We start from the raw sequence: 12,276 nt of genomic DNA on the forward strand, positions 1-12,276 counted from the left end.
TTGGGTTCCCGGAGAGAAGTGCTTTTCCTGTCAGGGCCAAGAGCTCCCCGGCGCGGCTCTTCCGAACCATGAGACCAGCTCTTCCTATGGACTGGGCCCAACACAAGAGCTGCCCCTCGGCCTTACCTCACTCTAGGATCGGAGGGGGTTGAGAGCCATGGTCTGGGGGGAGCAGGACCCTTTGGGGGCCTCGTTTCCCCTCGGTTTAAAGTGCCTCCGTGTCTCTAACACTACAATTCCAGATCTGATGCAAGGCCTGAGGACCCAATCTCCCAATGGCTCCTACCCAAAGCTCAACAGGCAAAACTCCATGGGCAAAGAGTGAGCACTAAGTATTTGACTTAAAAAAAAAAAAGGGCTGGGGATATAGCCTAGTGGCAAGAGTGCCTGCCTGGGATACACGAGGCCCTAGGTTCGATTCCCCAGCACCACATATACAGAAAACGGCCAGAAGCGGCGCTGTGGCTCAAGTGGCAGAGTGCTAGCCTTGAGCGGGAAGAAGCCAGGGACAGTGCTCAGGCCCTGTGTCCAAGGCCCAGGACTGGCAAAAAAAAAAAAAAAAAAGATTGTCAGTTTAGGAAACACACGATCCAGTTTTAAAGCACTTAGGAGCTATCCCAGAATCCCTTGGAGAGGGAGAAACTGCCCGCCATCTTAAAAGGCCCAACCTGGAGTCCTACTGGTCTCTTCCCAGGTCTGCCTGGGGCCCGCCCGGCCCAGCCCTAGCTGGAGGCACCAGCCCTGTGGTTCCAGGTAGGGTAGGAATGTGGGGGGTATTCGTGGCCAGTGGGCCTAAGCCCTCTGTGGGAAGACAGCCTGCCCTGAGACAGGCTCCGCCCCCAGGCTGAGTCTCTCCCCTCTGTCTTGGGCATCCATCCCTGGCCCCTGACCAGCCGATGCCCCCTCTGCCCTCAGCCTGACAGCAGGCGAGGGGGCACGGCTCTGCCCAGGGCTGCCCAGGGCCAACGCTGAGTGGGTTCCACCTTTCTGCGAGGAAATAAGAAACCTTTCCTTTTCTGCAGGAACAAAACCCAGAGACCCAAATCTAACCACCTTCCCTAGCGGGGTGGGGAACCTGCTTTTCTGTCGAGGATCATCTGGATATTTATAATGTCATTTGCGGCCCCGACAAAATTATCCGCACAGGCCAAGGGCCACAGAAAGCCAAGGCAAGTTCGCGAGAAGGATCCGTGTCTGTCCATGATGGGCCAAGCCCAGCACTGTGTCTGCATCTGCTCCACGGCACGGAATCTCTCGAGCTTTGCAGAATTGACCTGGCCAGGTGTGCGCTCACTGTTGGTAAATCGGGCCTGGGCTCTGCATCGCAGGCTGACAGCTCAGATACCTTTCCCTAACATCTGGCTTTGCCCTAGGGTTTCTGGGTAAGAAGTTGCCAACGAAGAGGTGGGTTATGGTCCCTGTGTTCCGGGGCTGATGGCTGGCGTACCACCGTGACATCCCCCCGGAGACACACACAGGAAATGCTCATCTACAAATAGACATCACCCACGAAACGGTCACACGAGCGCCTCAAACAGAGCGGGTGAGATCCTCAACGCGCGGAATACATTCGGTATAGATAGACAAAGACCACGAACGCCGTATCAAAAGTTAGTCTGCCCCGGCAACCCGAGGGAGAGAGACATCCACGCGGCGGCGGATCTGCGCTCTCTAGCCGGTCCCTGTTCCCAGCAGGGAGCCCCCAAAGGAGCCCGGGCCACCGCGGAGGCCGCAGAAGGTCCCTCACCTGGGTGCCTCGGTGGGCTAGGTGGGTGGGGGGCCGTCGTAGCGCAGCATGAGCGCAAAGGAGCGGGCGAAGTTGTTGGCCAGGGCACAGCTGCGCCGCTCGTTTCCGGCCGGGAGCAGGAAGAGGAGCAGCAGCAAGAGCAGGAGCAAGAGCTGCAACGGGAGCGCCAGGCGGCACGCCTTCCGCAGGAGAGCACGGGGGTCCCGACGCCGCTGCCGCCATCGCTGGGTCTGTGGGGCCGACAGAGGACAGGACGTGAGTCGAGCCGGCCTGCATCTCCGTTTGCCCGTCTGTCCGTCTGTGTGACACGGGACTGTTGTGAGTTGGCCCGAAGCGAAGACCTCCGCAGGGCTCTCTAGCCACGCATGGTATGGAGGGAAGAAAACAAGTGGAAGGCATGTTCCCGGCATTCGCGTACAGCGAGGCCGAAGGCTGATGCTCTTAGGAGAGGAACGCCGAGGCGCCATGCCAGTGCGCATCTGACTATACAAAATAATACCGATCGCAATGAGCTCCGGGAAACGGAAACGAGGGGCTTTCTTGGCTGCTGTTTTTGCTTTCTTTTCTTTTTGTCTCGTTTGTTTATCTGTCTTTGCGGGGGGGGGACACATAGAAATAGAGGGGCAAAGGGTGAACACATGCAGCGGTGGTACTCACTAGACACTATGATAAAAACGAACCCTACCACCTGTGGGTGGGGCTGGGAGGGAAACCCAGTAGGAGAGCAAGGGAAGGGGTGGCATTGTCCAGAAAGAAACATACCCTTTACCTGACTTACCTAACTGTAACCCTCTGTACATCACCTCTCTCATAAATGTAGGAAGGCCCATTGTGTCGGTGATCACAGACAGTCCCCATTTTAGAATGATTTGGCTTAGGGACGTTTCAGCTTGACCTTGGAATGAAAGCAATGCGCACGAAGGAGCTTTTGCATGCACATGCCCACTGGTGGTCAGTCTGCAGGGCAGGCGCCAATGTGGAAACTCTAGATTCTCCTCAGGTGGTGACAATGGCGCCAAGACAGAGTTGTGATATCATGAGAAGGTGCCTGGCACGTGCAAGGTCCCCGGAAGCAATGTCACTCTCCACGTGCCACCAGCCCCGAGGGCCCTTGCTTCTCCTGTGTCTCCTGCTTCCCCTTGCCTCCCTCCTCTTGCTCTGCCCCCCTTTGTTCCCCTCTCCATCGACACCACCTTGAAGGTGTCTCACGACAGCACCGTCCTCTGCTGGAGTGCCCACAAAAATGCCAAGGGGGGGGTGCCCTAAGTTTTGCTGTGGCTCAAGCGGTAGAGTACTAGCCTTGAGCAAAAAACAACAACTCAGGGACAATGCCCAGCCCCTGAGTTCAAAGCTCCAGGCTGGCGTGTACATGCGCAAATGCACACGTGCCCAGAAGTGTCTGCCTATCCATCCTGCAGATGACCCTGGTTTGGTCAATTTATTCCTCCTGCTGAAATAAAGTAAGATAAAATGAATGTGTGTCTCAGGATAGCAACACCACCACATCCTGGACCATTTCAAAGAGCACTCAGGCCGTGAGTGTGTGTGCGTGTGTGTGTGTGTGTGCGTGTGTGCACGCATGCTCATGCACACCAGGGACAAACATCCAGAGCACTGTGCTCTGGGCACACAAGCAGCTGCAGATTTAATCAATCTTAATTACTCTGTTTACACAAACAAGCAGGCTGAAGCCATGGACGCAGCCGGAGCCTTCACCGACTTAGAGCCAGAAGAGAAGAAGAAGAAAAAAAAAAAAAGTATAGAAAACCAGCCACTCAGAAATAATTAGCTGAGGAGCAGGCTTTTTTCTTTCCCTTGGACTAAAAATAACATGTGAAATGTTTTTTAAATCGGCAAGATCGCAGCCCTGGCAGACAGCACTTACTTTCTACCTGTCAGGCCTGAGGACGCATAGATGCGTGTGTCAAGCTATATGCACGCCTTAGCTAACAAAAACAAACAAAAACAAAACCCCAACCCTAAATCAAACAAAATACAGCCTGGATCTAGAGGCCTGGAGCCCAGGAGGCTCTGTGTGGAGGTAGCGGAACCTTCGGGAGGTTCTTATGCCAATGGGGGCTTGCAGTTAAAGGGGATAGTGCAACCCTAGTCTCTTCCTCTTCTTTCTCCTTCCGGGTTGTGACCTGCATAGTTTTGTTCCACCACATAGCCCCTGCCGCGACAGGCCGCCTTGCCACAGGCCTGAAACAACGTAGCCAACCGACCCTGGGCCAGAACCTCAACACAGGGGGCCCAAATAAACCTTTGCCCTTTGTAAGCTGATGATCTCAGGTATTTGCAGAATAGCGACAGAAGTCTAACATGGGAAGACTAGCAAAAGATAATGTGGGAGCTGGGTGCGTGCTAGTGGCTCGTGACTGCAACCCTGGACAGCAGTGGCGACCGCCATGCTTCCATGGAACAAGCCAGGCCAGCCTGCTGCTAGGCCTCTTGGGTGTGGCCAGGTGGGTTCCGTGAGCCGCCAACACACAGCTGAGCAGAGTGGCTCGGTGCCCCACACCGAGTGCCCGGAGCCAGTTCCCCTCGGAGCCTTCCTACGCTTCTGCTCTTGCCTCAGCTACGAACAGCACCGGTGTGGCCCTCTGGGCACACGTAGAATCCCGTCCCAGGCAGAACAAGCGGTTCCACCACCTTTGCATATGGCTTTCTGAACCCTGCACACCCCTTGTGATAAGGGTGGCCCCATGGTCCAGTGTGCCCAGAATGGCCCAGGCTCTTGGGACAATCCCAGACAACACCTGCTGTCACAGTAATTTATGGACAGTATCCTTGTCCCGTCCCCCTCCCTCAGTGTGTCCTGATTCTGAGAGTCACACCAAGCCCTTTGCACACCCCCATGGGTCACTCCCTGAGCCTGGCCCTTCCAGGACAGCCCAGAACTGCCTCCACATCAACATACTTCAGAACCTTCTAGAAAGCCCAGGTGTCTGGCCACAGTGTCATTCGTTGCAAGCTCCCCCCAGCCCAGCCCTGTGGAGCAGATGGCAGACACGTACGTACGTACCTTCTGGATTCCAGCCGGCCCCCCAGGAGAACTCTGCGTCTGTTATTTCAAGGAAGGAAAGAAGCGGGGAGGGGGAGAGATAGAGGTGAGTGAAATTTAAATGCCAGCAGAACTTGTAGTGGAATATTCATTTTGTCAAGGGAGCGATTCGTGAAAACCTCTGGTCATCGGCACAGCTGGAGCCGGCGGGAGATTGGGTTTAATGAGCTTTCGCACACACTTCAGGCCCAGGTGGGGCTGTGTCTGGGACGGCCTGGCCCGGCGCTGGGGCTTGGCCGCCTGCCTTGGGCTGACACCTAGTGGCTGACATCTTGGGGACCAGAAAGGACTGTTGGTGCCCCAGCTTGGCTGGGCCTGGGAGGTTAGCCACCTCCCCCTGCCCAATCCCCCCCCCACCCAATCCAGTGTTCCTCCAGCATATCCCCCCTCCCCCCAGCCCGTGGAGACCAGACACGATTCTGTATCAAAGGAAGCCCATGAAACTGAACGGAGAAAGGCATTGAGAGCTCTCAGCATGGCGACCGGTTAGCACAGCCCCGAGGTTCTGCCGCAATCATTGTCTGGACTGTGGCCTCACAAGGTAGCAGGTGGCCAAACAGATCACATGAAGCAAGAACCTGGGGCCTCGGAATCTCCTCCCCCCCCCCCAGTGGTCATCACCGCTGTCCTCTCAGCACCTACCAGGAGCTGGCCCGAGTCCTTGAGCTTGGACTTGTACAACATCCAGCGGTAGCGCACGTCTTCCAGCTCATCGGAACGGTCCTCCGCTGGGCCCAAGCGAAGGAGCTTCTCAAAGAGATGCTGACCTTCGGGGACTCGAGCCTCCAGCTCCTGGGGGAGGAGGCAGAGTCAGGCAGGGGGCAGCTCCTTGTGGCTTGGAAGGCTAGGCCAACCAAGTGTCACTCGACGGAGAGGTGGGCAGGGAGCAGGCAGAGAGAACTCCTAACGCAAGAGCTTCGTTTCATGCAAATCGAAGCCAAGGCCCATAATCAGCTCTCTGGAATGTTCCAGAATGGCTTTCAGTGTGGAATGCTGACCACAGTGGTCTCTTCCAACTCTGGCATTATTAATAAAGTGACCACCATCGAAATACCTTTCCGAGGGCATTTTTGAGCCTGGCAGACTTTTCGAAGGCAGAGTACTGTTATCATCTCATAGCCTGACACCTGGTATTTGTGGGACTCCCTCGGTGTGATGCTGGGGTGGTACAAGGGCTCTACAGGCAGGAGCCTGGGTTGAAATGTTGGCTTGGGTCCTGCCTCTGCCCCATCCTTTAGCTGTGTGGTATGGGGTAATTGGCTTAGCTAGCTTGTCAGAACCAACTAGAATGCCAGCTAGACAACAGGAAAGGGACCAGGAGAGCTAAAAGTGATTTCCGCTATAGCGGCGCTGGGTACCAGGAAACAAGAGGAAGGAGCAAATCGGAGGTGGGAGAGGTGAGCGGGAAAGGTTCCCTGGCGATGTTGGGCTAGATAATGAGAGCAAACCCCTTGCAGAGGACAAAATATGAAAAACAGATCCAGCCATGGAAGGATTAACAAAGGGTACCATAGATCCGGTGAAATCTTAAAGAGGGGAGGGGGGTTGGAGGTATGGCTCCGTGGTAAAGCACCAGTCTAGTACTGTGAGGTCCTGGGTTCGATCCCAGCACTGAATAAAGGAAAAGGCAAAAACTCAAGCAAGGATGAGAACCAGACGCGAAGGCCCCGTGTGCGGCCTTGCATTTGCCAATCCCGCAGGCGAGTCACTAAGAAAGGCTGCGCTTGGCAGACTCACGGGCTCAGGAGAGGAAGAAGTGGGGACCCCGTTCAGTGGAGACTTCTGTACACTTCACCCTGAGTAAAGGCGAACCTGAAGCGAACCCCAACTTGTGTGTACTTGCAGCCCCCACATCTCAATGGTGCACAGGAGCGGCCTCGAGCTTGGCCTCCGCGCTCTCAGACGGATAAAGCCCCTGCTTCGGGCAATTTAAAACAAAAACCCTCTGTGGAAGGAGAGATGACTCTAAACCTCAAACTAGTCACACGTATAATTTGTCAAACACAATGTCCGGCACACAAGCAAAGCAAACACGTGTAGACACGAGATATCAAGTAGGAGAAGCAGAAACAGACAACAGAAACCTCGTGAAAAAATCCCTGGAAACCACACTGTAAAGCAGCTATGCAGGAGGTCGGAGGATCCCGGTTTAAAGCCAGCCCAGGCAGACCAATCTATCTCCAATAAAGCCAGCCCAGGCAGACCAATCTATCTCCAATTAACCAGCCAAAGGCCAGAAGTAGAGGTATGACTCAAGTGGTAAGAGTACCAGCCTTGACTGAAAAAACTAAGAATGTGAGGCCCAGAGTTCAAGCCCCAATACCAACACACACACACACACACACACACACACACACACACACACACACACACAGAGATTTATCCAAAAAGACCCTGGACCAAAGATGTGAAGAGTCAATCATCCCATTTCAGTCTCTATCACAGTGCAGTGTTATAAAGCCAATGCATAGGACAGGCGGCCCAGGGCCTGGTTCAGAGCAGGCATCAGTGACAAGACTGGGCTGGAAGCCCATCCCGAGCGCTATGAGGAGGAGCAGGTTCAGAAGGCACCTGGGCTGCTGAGAGTCCTGCAGCCTGGGTGAGGAGCCTGGGGAAGGAGGAGCCCAGCTGTGAATCTCACCAAGGTCAAGGTCAACCGCAAGTACTGACACTGAGACCCTGCTGGGGGGGGGGGCGGAGGACAGCGATCGGGAGGGACAGGGAGGGCTGGTGACCGCAGTGGCTGGGAGCGTGTCCCTTTCCAAACACGGGTGGAAATTTCATCGCCATAGTAACCACATCCGGCTGAAATCTGAGGGTCATGGTTCGAAGCCAGCCCAGCAGGAAAGTCTGTGACACTGTGATCTCTGGGTAACCACCCAGAAGACAGAAGGGGAGCTGTGGCTTAGGTGATAGAGCACCAGCCTGGGAGTGAAAAAGCTCAAGCCCTTGTACTGGCACATCCGTAATAAATAAATAAAGGGTTAAAGTCTGCTACTTTCCACCGGCGAGAGTCGTTCATCAAGCACTGGGTGTCTCTGCATGGTTGTCCGGAAGATTCCTTGGCAGCAGGTAGCCCGGGAGGCCCGAGCCCACGGGCAGGGGAGGGGCCGTTCCCTGGAACGAACCTGCAGCTTTGTCTCCCTGGTCCTCTCGTCCTGGGCTGCGGTGGTTCTCGTCGCCATCATCCGGATCAGCTTGGAATTTTCCACCTGCAGCCACTGCTTGAAGCTCCCGAGTAGCCGGGAGAAATCCTCACGGCCGCCCTCCCCTTCCTCCAGCAGGGCCACCTGCGGGAGTCACATGGCCAGGGGGCAGAGGTGAGAAAGGAGACAGAGGAGCAGGTGAGCGCGGGGTGACTAAGGGGGTGCGGGGGGAGACTGGGGATGAGGGCGGGGCTCATTCCTCATTGTCAGCATCTTACCAGCATCCCGCCCTGGGCCAACACGCACCACGTGTTCTATAAACCTCTAACTGCCTGGGTCCCCCCACCCCCCACCCCGGGGACCCCACTCCGTGCTCCCAGGCCTGGGAGCTCGGCAGCTTGCAGACCACCCACGTAATACACGGGTAACCGCGGGAATGACTGGGAGCGGAAATAGCTGAGAGGAAGAAAGCTTGCTACGTTCTCAGGCTGGCTTTGAACTCCTGGGATCAAGCCATCCTCCTTTCCTTAGCTTCCCAAGTGCTGAGATTACAGGCCTGTGCACTCACGGGTCGTTTCCGAACAACAAGCAATACAATTATTTTCAGCAGGGCTCGTGTTTTTTTGTTTGTTTCCCCCCCCCCCCCCGGCCCCCTGGCCATTCCTGGAGCTTGAACTCGGGGCCTGGGTGCTTGCTGTCCCCACGCTGCCTTTCTGTGCAAAGCTAGCGCTCTACCACCAGAGCCACAGCTCCACTTCCAGCTTCTCCTGAGTCATTTATTGGAGACCAGCGTCTCACGGACTTCCCTGCTGGCTTCGAACAGTGATCCTCAGTCCTTTGCCTTCCGAGTAGCCGGGGTTACAGGTCTGAGACCCGGAGCCCAGCTCAGGGCTCAGTTGTTGGTTGGTTTTTTAAGGCCGTGAGGGGAAGGAACGGCCGATGTCACTGCAGTAAGTATTTCTCAGCGACGCCTCCGTGACACGCAGCAGAGAAGCCACGTCCTGCCCCCCTCCGGGTGCCCACTGGACTCACCCCACGCCGCCGCCTGGGAACGGGGTCCCCGGGGTTGACCAGGAAGCCGGACTTGGGAATGTTGTTGGTAAAAATCAGCTTCCTGCCCGAATCCACCGGCGGCGGCGTCACCTGCAGCTGCCAGTCCCTGAGGAGGCGGGGAGACGGGGAGGGAGCGGGGGTTCATCAGGGGAAGTCCTGGGGTCTGCTGATGATGACCTGGCCGTCATCCCTGAGGGGCGGCCCGGACTTCCACGTGCACAGCCCCGGCGACTTCTCGCGTTCAATCAGAGTCACCAAGTACGCAGACGCTGATCCCCCCTCCTTCCCCCCCTCCCCCCCACCCCGGCCCACGCCTGGGACACAGGCCATCCAGCCCGGCCGGGAGGCCTCTCACCTCAGCACCGCCTCCTCCAGCTGCTTCAGGGCCCGCCAGGCCTCGGCCAGCTCCCGGAGCTCCTCGCCGATGGCAGCAGCCCCCTCCGGGGAAGACTTCTCCATCGCCAGCCGGCCCAGCCCCTCCACCAGGGGCAGCTGGGCCTCCTTGCCTGGGAGCTCGGCCAGCAGCCTCTGAGGGACACGGGGACAGGCTGGTGAGGCCCCCCTCCCCCGGGGGTGGGGGGTGAGGAGGGCTCGGCCTCCCCGCAGGGAAGGCAGCGACCAGCCGTCTCACCTCCGCCTCGTGGGGCGCGGGCTCCCCCGAGCCTGCCCGTGCCCGGCGCGATGCCAGCGTGGGCGTGACCGCGGCCATCCACTGTCGGAGCTCCAGCAGCTGGTGGCGGAAGGCGCGGTGCTCCCGCACGCTCTGCCCGCACGCGTCCACCAGGTCCTGCGGCACAGCCCGGAGGGCCGGGTGCCCTCAGTGTGTGTGGAGACGGGGAGCCAGGCACGGCCTTCGCCCTGCACGACTCTCGGGCTTGCCTGGATCCCCCAACGCCACACGGAGCTGGGCCTGTCCTCTGCACCGTCAACCCTGGTTAAAACCCTGCTGCTGCTAAGGGTCTGGATGGGGTGTGCCCAACTCCCATCCACCCCGGTGGGTGCACAGCCCGGGGCAAAACCACTGGGAAGCATCGGGTAGCATGGAATTGGGTGTGGGGGTCCACGCCTGTAATCCTAGCTACTCAGGAGGCTGAGAGCAAGAGGATGGTGGTTAAAGACCATCTTGAGCAAAAAACGAGATATTATTCAGACAACAAAAAATAGCAAAAAGGACTAGAGGCATGGCTCAAATGGGAAAGTAACTACCTAGCGAGCACAAGGCCCCGAGTTCAAGCCCAAGTACAACCAAACAAACTCAGGAGCACCTTCTGACCCAGCCACCAGGCTCCTGGCATGTGTCCCGTGGAAGGGCCCTCTCCAAGGGCATTGCTCCAACCCGAGAGCCCATCCAAGGGGAAGGGGGGAAACGCGTATCGGAACACTTCACCGGTGGAAAGTTCGAGAACAGCAAGCCCCACAAAAAGCCCACAACGGGTGCCAGTTTGGTTTCAGATCTGAGGCCGGAGTTGGCCTGGAGGGTCAGGAGTCAGCCTTGAGGGCTATCCAAGCAGACACATTCACGAGGCCGCTTCTGAGTCCCCTAGCCAGGTGCAACGGAGAACGCCTGTCCCCCCAGCCAGGAGGGGCTAAGATGGGGCCGGCTTGTGGGTTCCAGGGCAACGAGGGCAAGAAAAGTCAGTGAGACTCCATCTCCACAGAAGGAAGCTGGATGCCGTGGCCCACGCCTGTGATCCCAGTGAGCACGGATCCCACGGACCCGGTGAGCACGCCAGCGAGTGCTCAGGCGGCCACGAGAGGGCGCTGCAGACCAGGCTCTGCAGAAGCAGGCCTAAGGCAAGCCTCAGCCATCTGCCCAGGCAGTGGCCCAGATCCCAAGGTAGAATCCTAGCTGGGGGCTAACTGCCTTCTCCCTGACCCCACCAGAGCACAGCCTTGCCTGTCTTATTCAGGTTGTTGCCTACCCATGGTGCCTAGAGCAGTCCCTGGTACTGGGTAGTCAGTCATCTGTAACTGGAATGGAGAAGGGAAGGAAGGGAGGGAGGGAGGGAAGGAAGGAAGGGAGGGAGGAAGGGAGGGAGGGAGGGAGGGAGGGAAGGAAGGCGGAAAGAGGGAAGGAGGGAAGGAAGGAGGGAAGAGGAAAGGAGGGAAGGAGGGACGGAAGGGAAGGAGGGAAGGAAGGAAGGACAAAGGAAGGGAGGGAGGGAAAGGAGAGAGGAAGGGAAGGAGGGAGGGAGGGAGGGAAGGAGGGAAGGAAAGAGGGAAGGAAGGGAGGGAAGCAGGCAAGACCCGGGTGTTTAGGCTTCCGGGGCCGTGATCTAGTGTCTACTTCACCCTTGGCCGGCCCCTTACCTCCAGGGCCCTCTGTAGGGTCTGGTGATCAGAAGAGAGCCCGTCCAGTTGGTGCTGGTGGTTGGAATTCTCCTGAATGAGGGGCCTCACAGCCTCTATTTGGACTCCCAGCTCCAGCCCTTCTTCTTGCAGTGCCTGCAAGGACACAGGAAAAGGCCAGCTGAGCTTTTTGCTTCTCAGGGAGCAATTGAGGGGCTCTGAGTGGGAATCCGGGGGTGGGGGGGCTCTGAGTGAGAGCCCAGGGAGGGGCAGGGGCTTCCAGCAGTTTCTGAAGGCCCTGTGGGGCCAGGAACCATTAGACAAATAAGCAGACATGAAACAAAAGTCAGATCTCAAGTGACAATTGATTACCACCCTGGGCTCGGCAGGCTGCTGCTCCCCTGGTTGCCCCTGTGAGAGGGGAGGGTAACTTCTACGCCCAACTGAGCCTCCCGCATGGGGACCCCACAAACCCCCTCCTCACCTGCAACCTCGAATGCTGGGCCTGTTTTCCAGGAAGGTCCCGCTGGAGCCCCTTCTCCGCTTGCATCCTGACTTGCAGGTCCAAGAGCTTCCTCCGCAGAGGTTCAAAAGCAGCCCCAAAGTCTTTGTGCTGGACCAGCAAACTCTGCAGAGACAGAACCAGGCCGCTGACAATTACGCGCTTGCCTCCTGGGTACCTACTTGTACACCCGGACTTGCAATCAAGCTGTTCTTCCTGAGCCCCCACGAAGCTCAGGGTCAGACGGGTCACAGACGTGAAGCTCAGTGCCCGGCCTGCACCCGGTGCCCCATACATTGTATGGTCACCACAGTCAGAGACCCAGCGAACATTCATCAGAGAGAAGAGGCTGCCCACAGAATTCCAACTAGAGAGCTGGGGGTCCGTGGCTCACACCCCCTAATCCTAGTCACTTAGGCGGCTGAGTCCCGAGGACTGCAGTGCCGAGCCATCTCCGACACAAAAGTGCAGGAGA

At 57.5% G+C, this 12,276-nt stretch overlaps 1 protein-coding gene across 4 annotated transcripts in view; it reads right to left on the reverse strand.

The window, feature by feature from the left end:
• Positions 1-554: 554 nt before the first annotated feature.
• Syne3 (spectrin repeat containing nuclear envelope family member 3) overlaps positions 555-12,276 on the reverse strand; it is a 51,167-nt gene continuing 39,445 nt past the window's right edge. For 3 of the 4 annotated variants that reach the window (XM_048362205.1, XM_048362207.1, XM_048362206.1), the window contains exons 11-19: positions 11,784-11,927; positions 11,321-11,455; positions 9,642-9,797; positions 9,366-9,538; positions 8,990-9,119; positions 7,940-8,101; positions 5,454-5,603; positions 4,773-4,811; positions 555-1,977 (exon numbers count right to left, since the gene is read on the reverse strand). In XM_048362205.1, the coding sequence (XP_048218162.1) occupies positions 1,765-1,977; positions 4,773-4,811; positions 5,454-5,603; positions 7,940-8,101; positions 8,990-9,119; positions 9,366-9,538; positions 9,642-9,797; positions 11,321-11,455; positions 11,784-11,927 (1,302 nt within the window). In that variant the 3' untranslated portion in view covers positions 555-1,764. The remainder of the gene's footprint in view (positions 1,978-4,772; positions 4,812-5,453; positions 5,604-7,939; positions 8,102-8,989; positions 9,120-9,365; positions 9,539-9,641; positions 9,798-11,320; positions 11,456-11,783; positions 11,928-12,276) is intronic. The other variant, XM_048362208.1, reaches the window with a different exon arrangement.

The sequence above is a fragment of the Perognathus longimembris genome, chromosome 14 (genome assembly GCF_023159225.1).
Source record: "Perognathus longimembris pacificus isolate PPM17 chromosome 14, ASM2315922v1, whole genome shotgun sequence".
In the NCBI taxonomy this organism is placed as follows: Eukaryota; Metazoa; Chordata; class Mammalia; order Rodentia; family Heteromyidae; genus Perognathus; species Perognathus longimembris.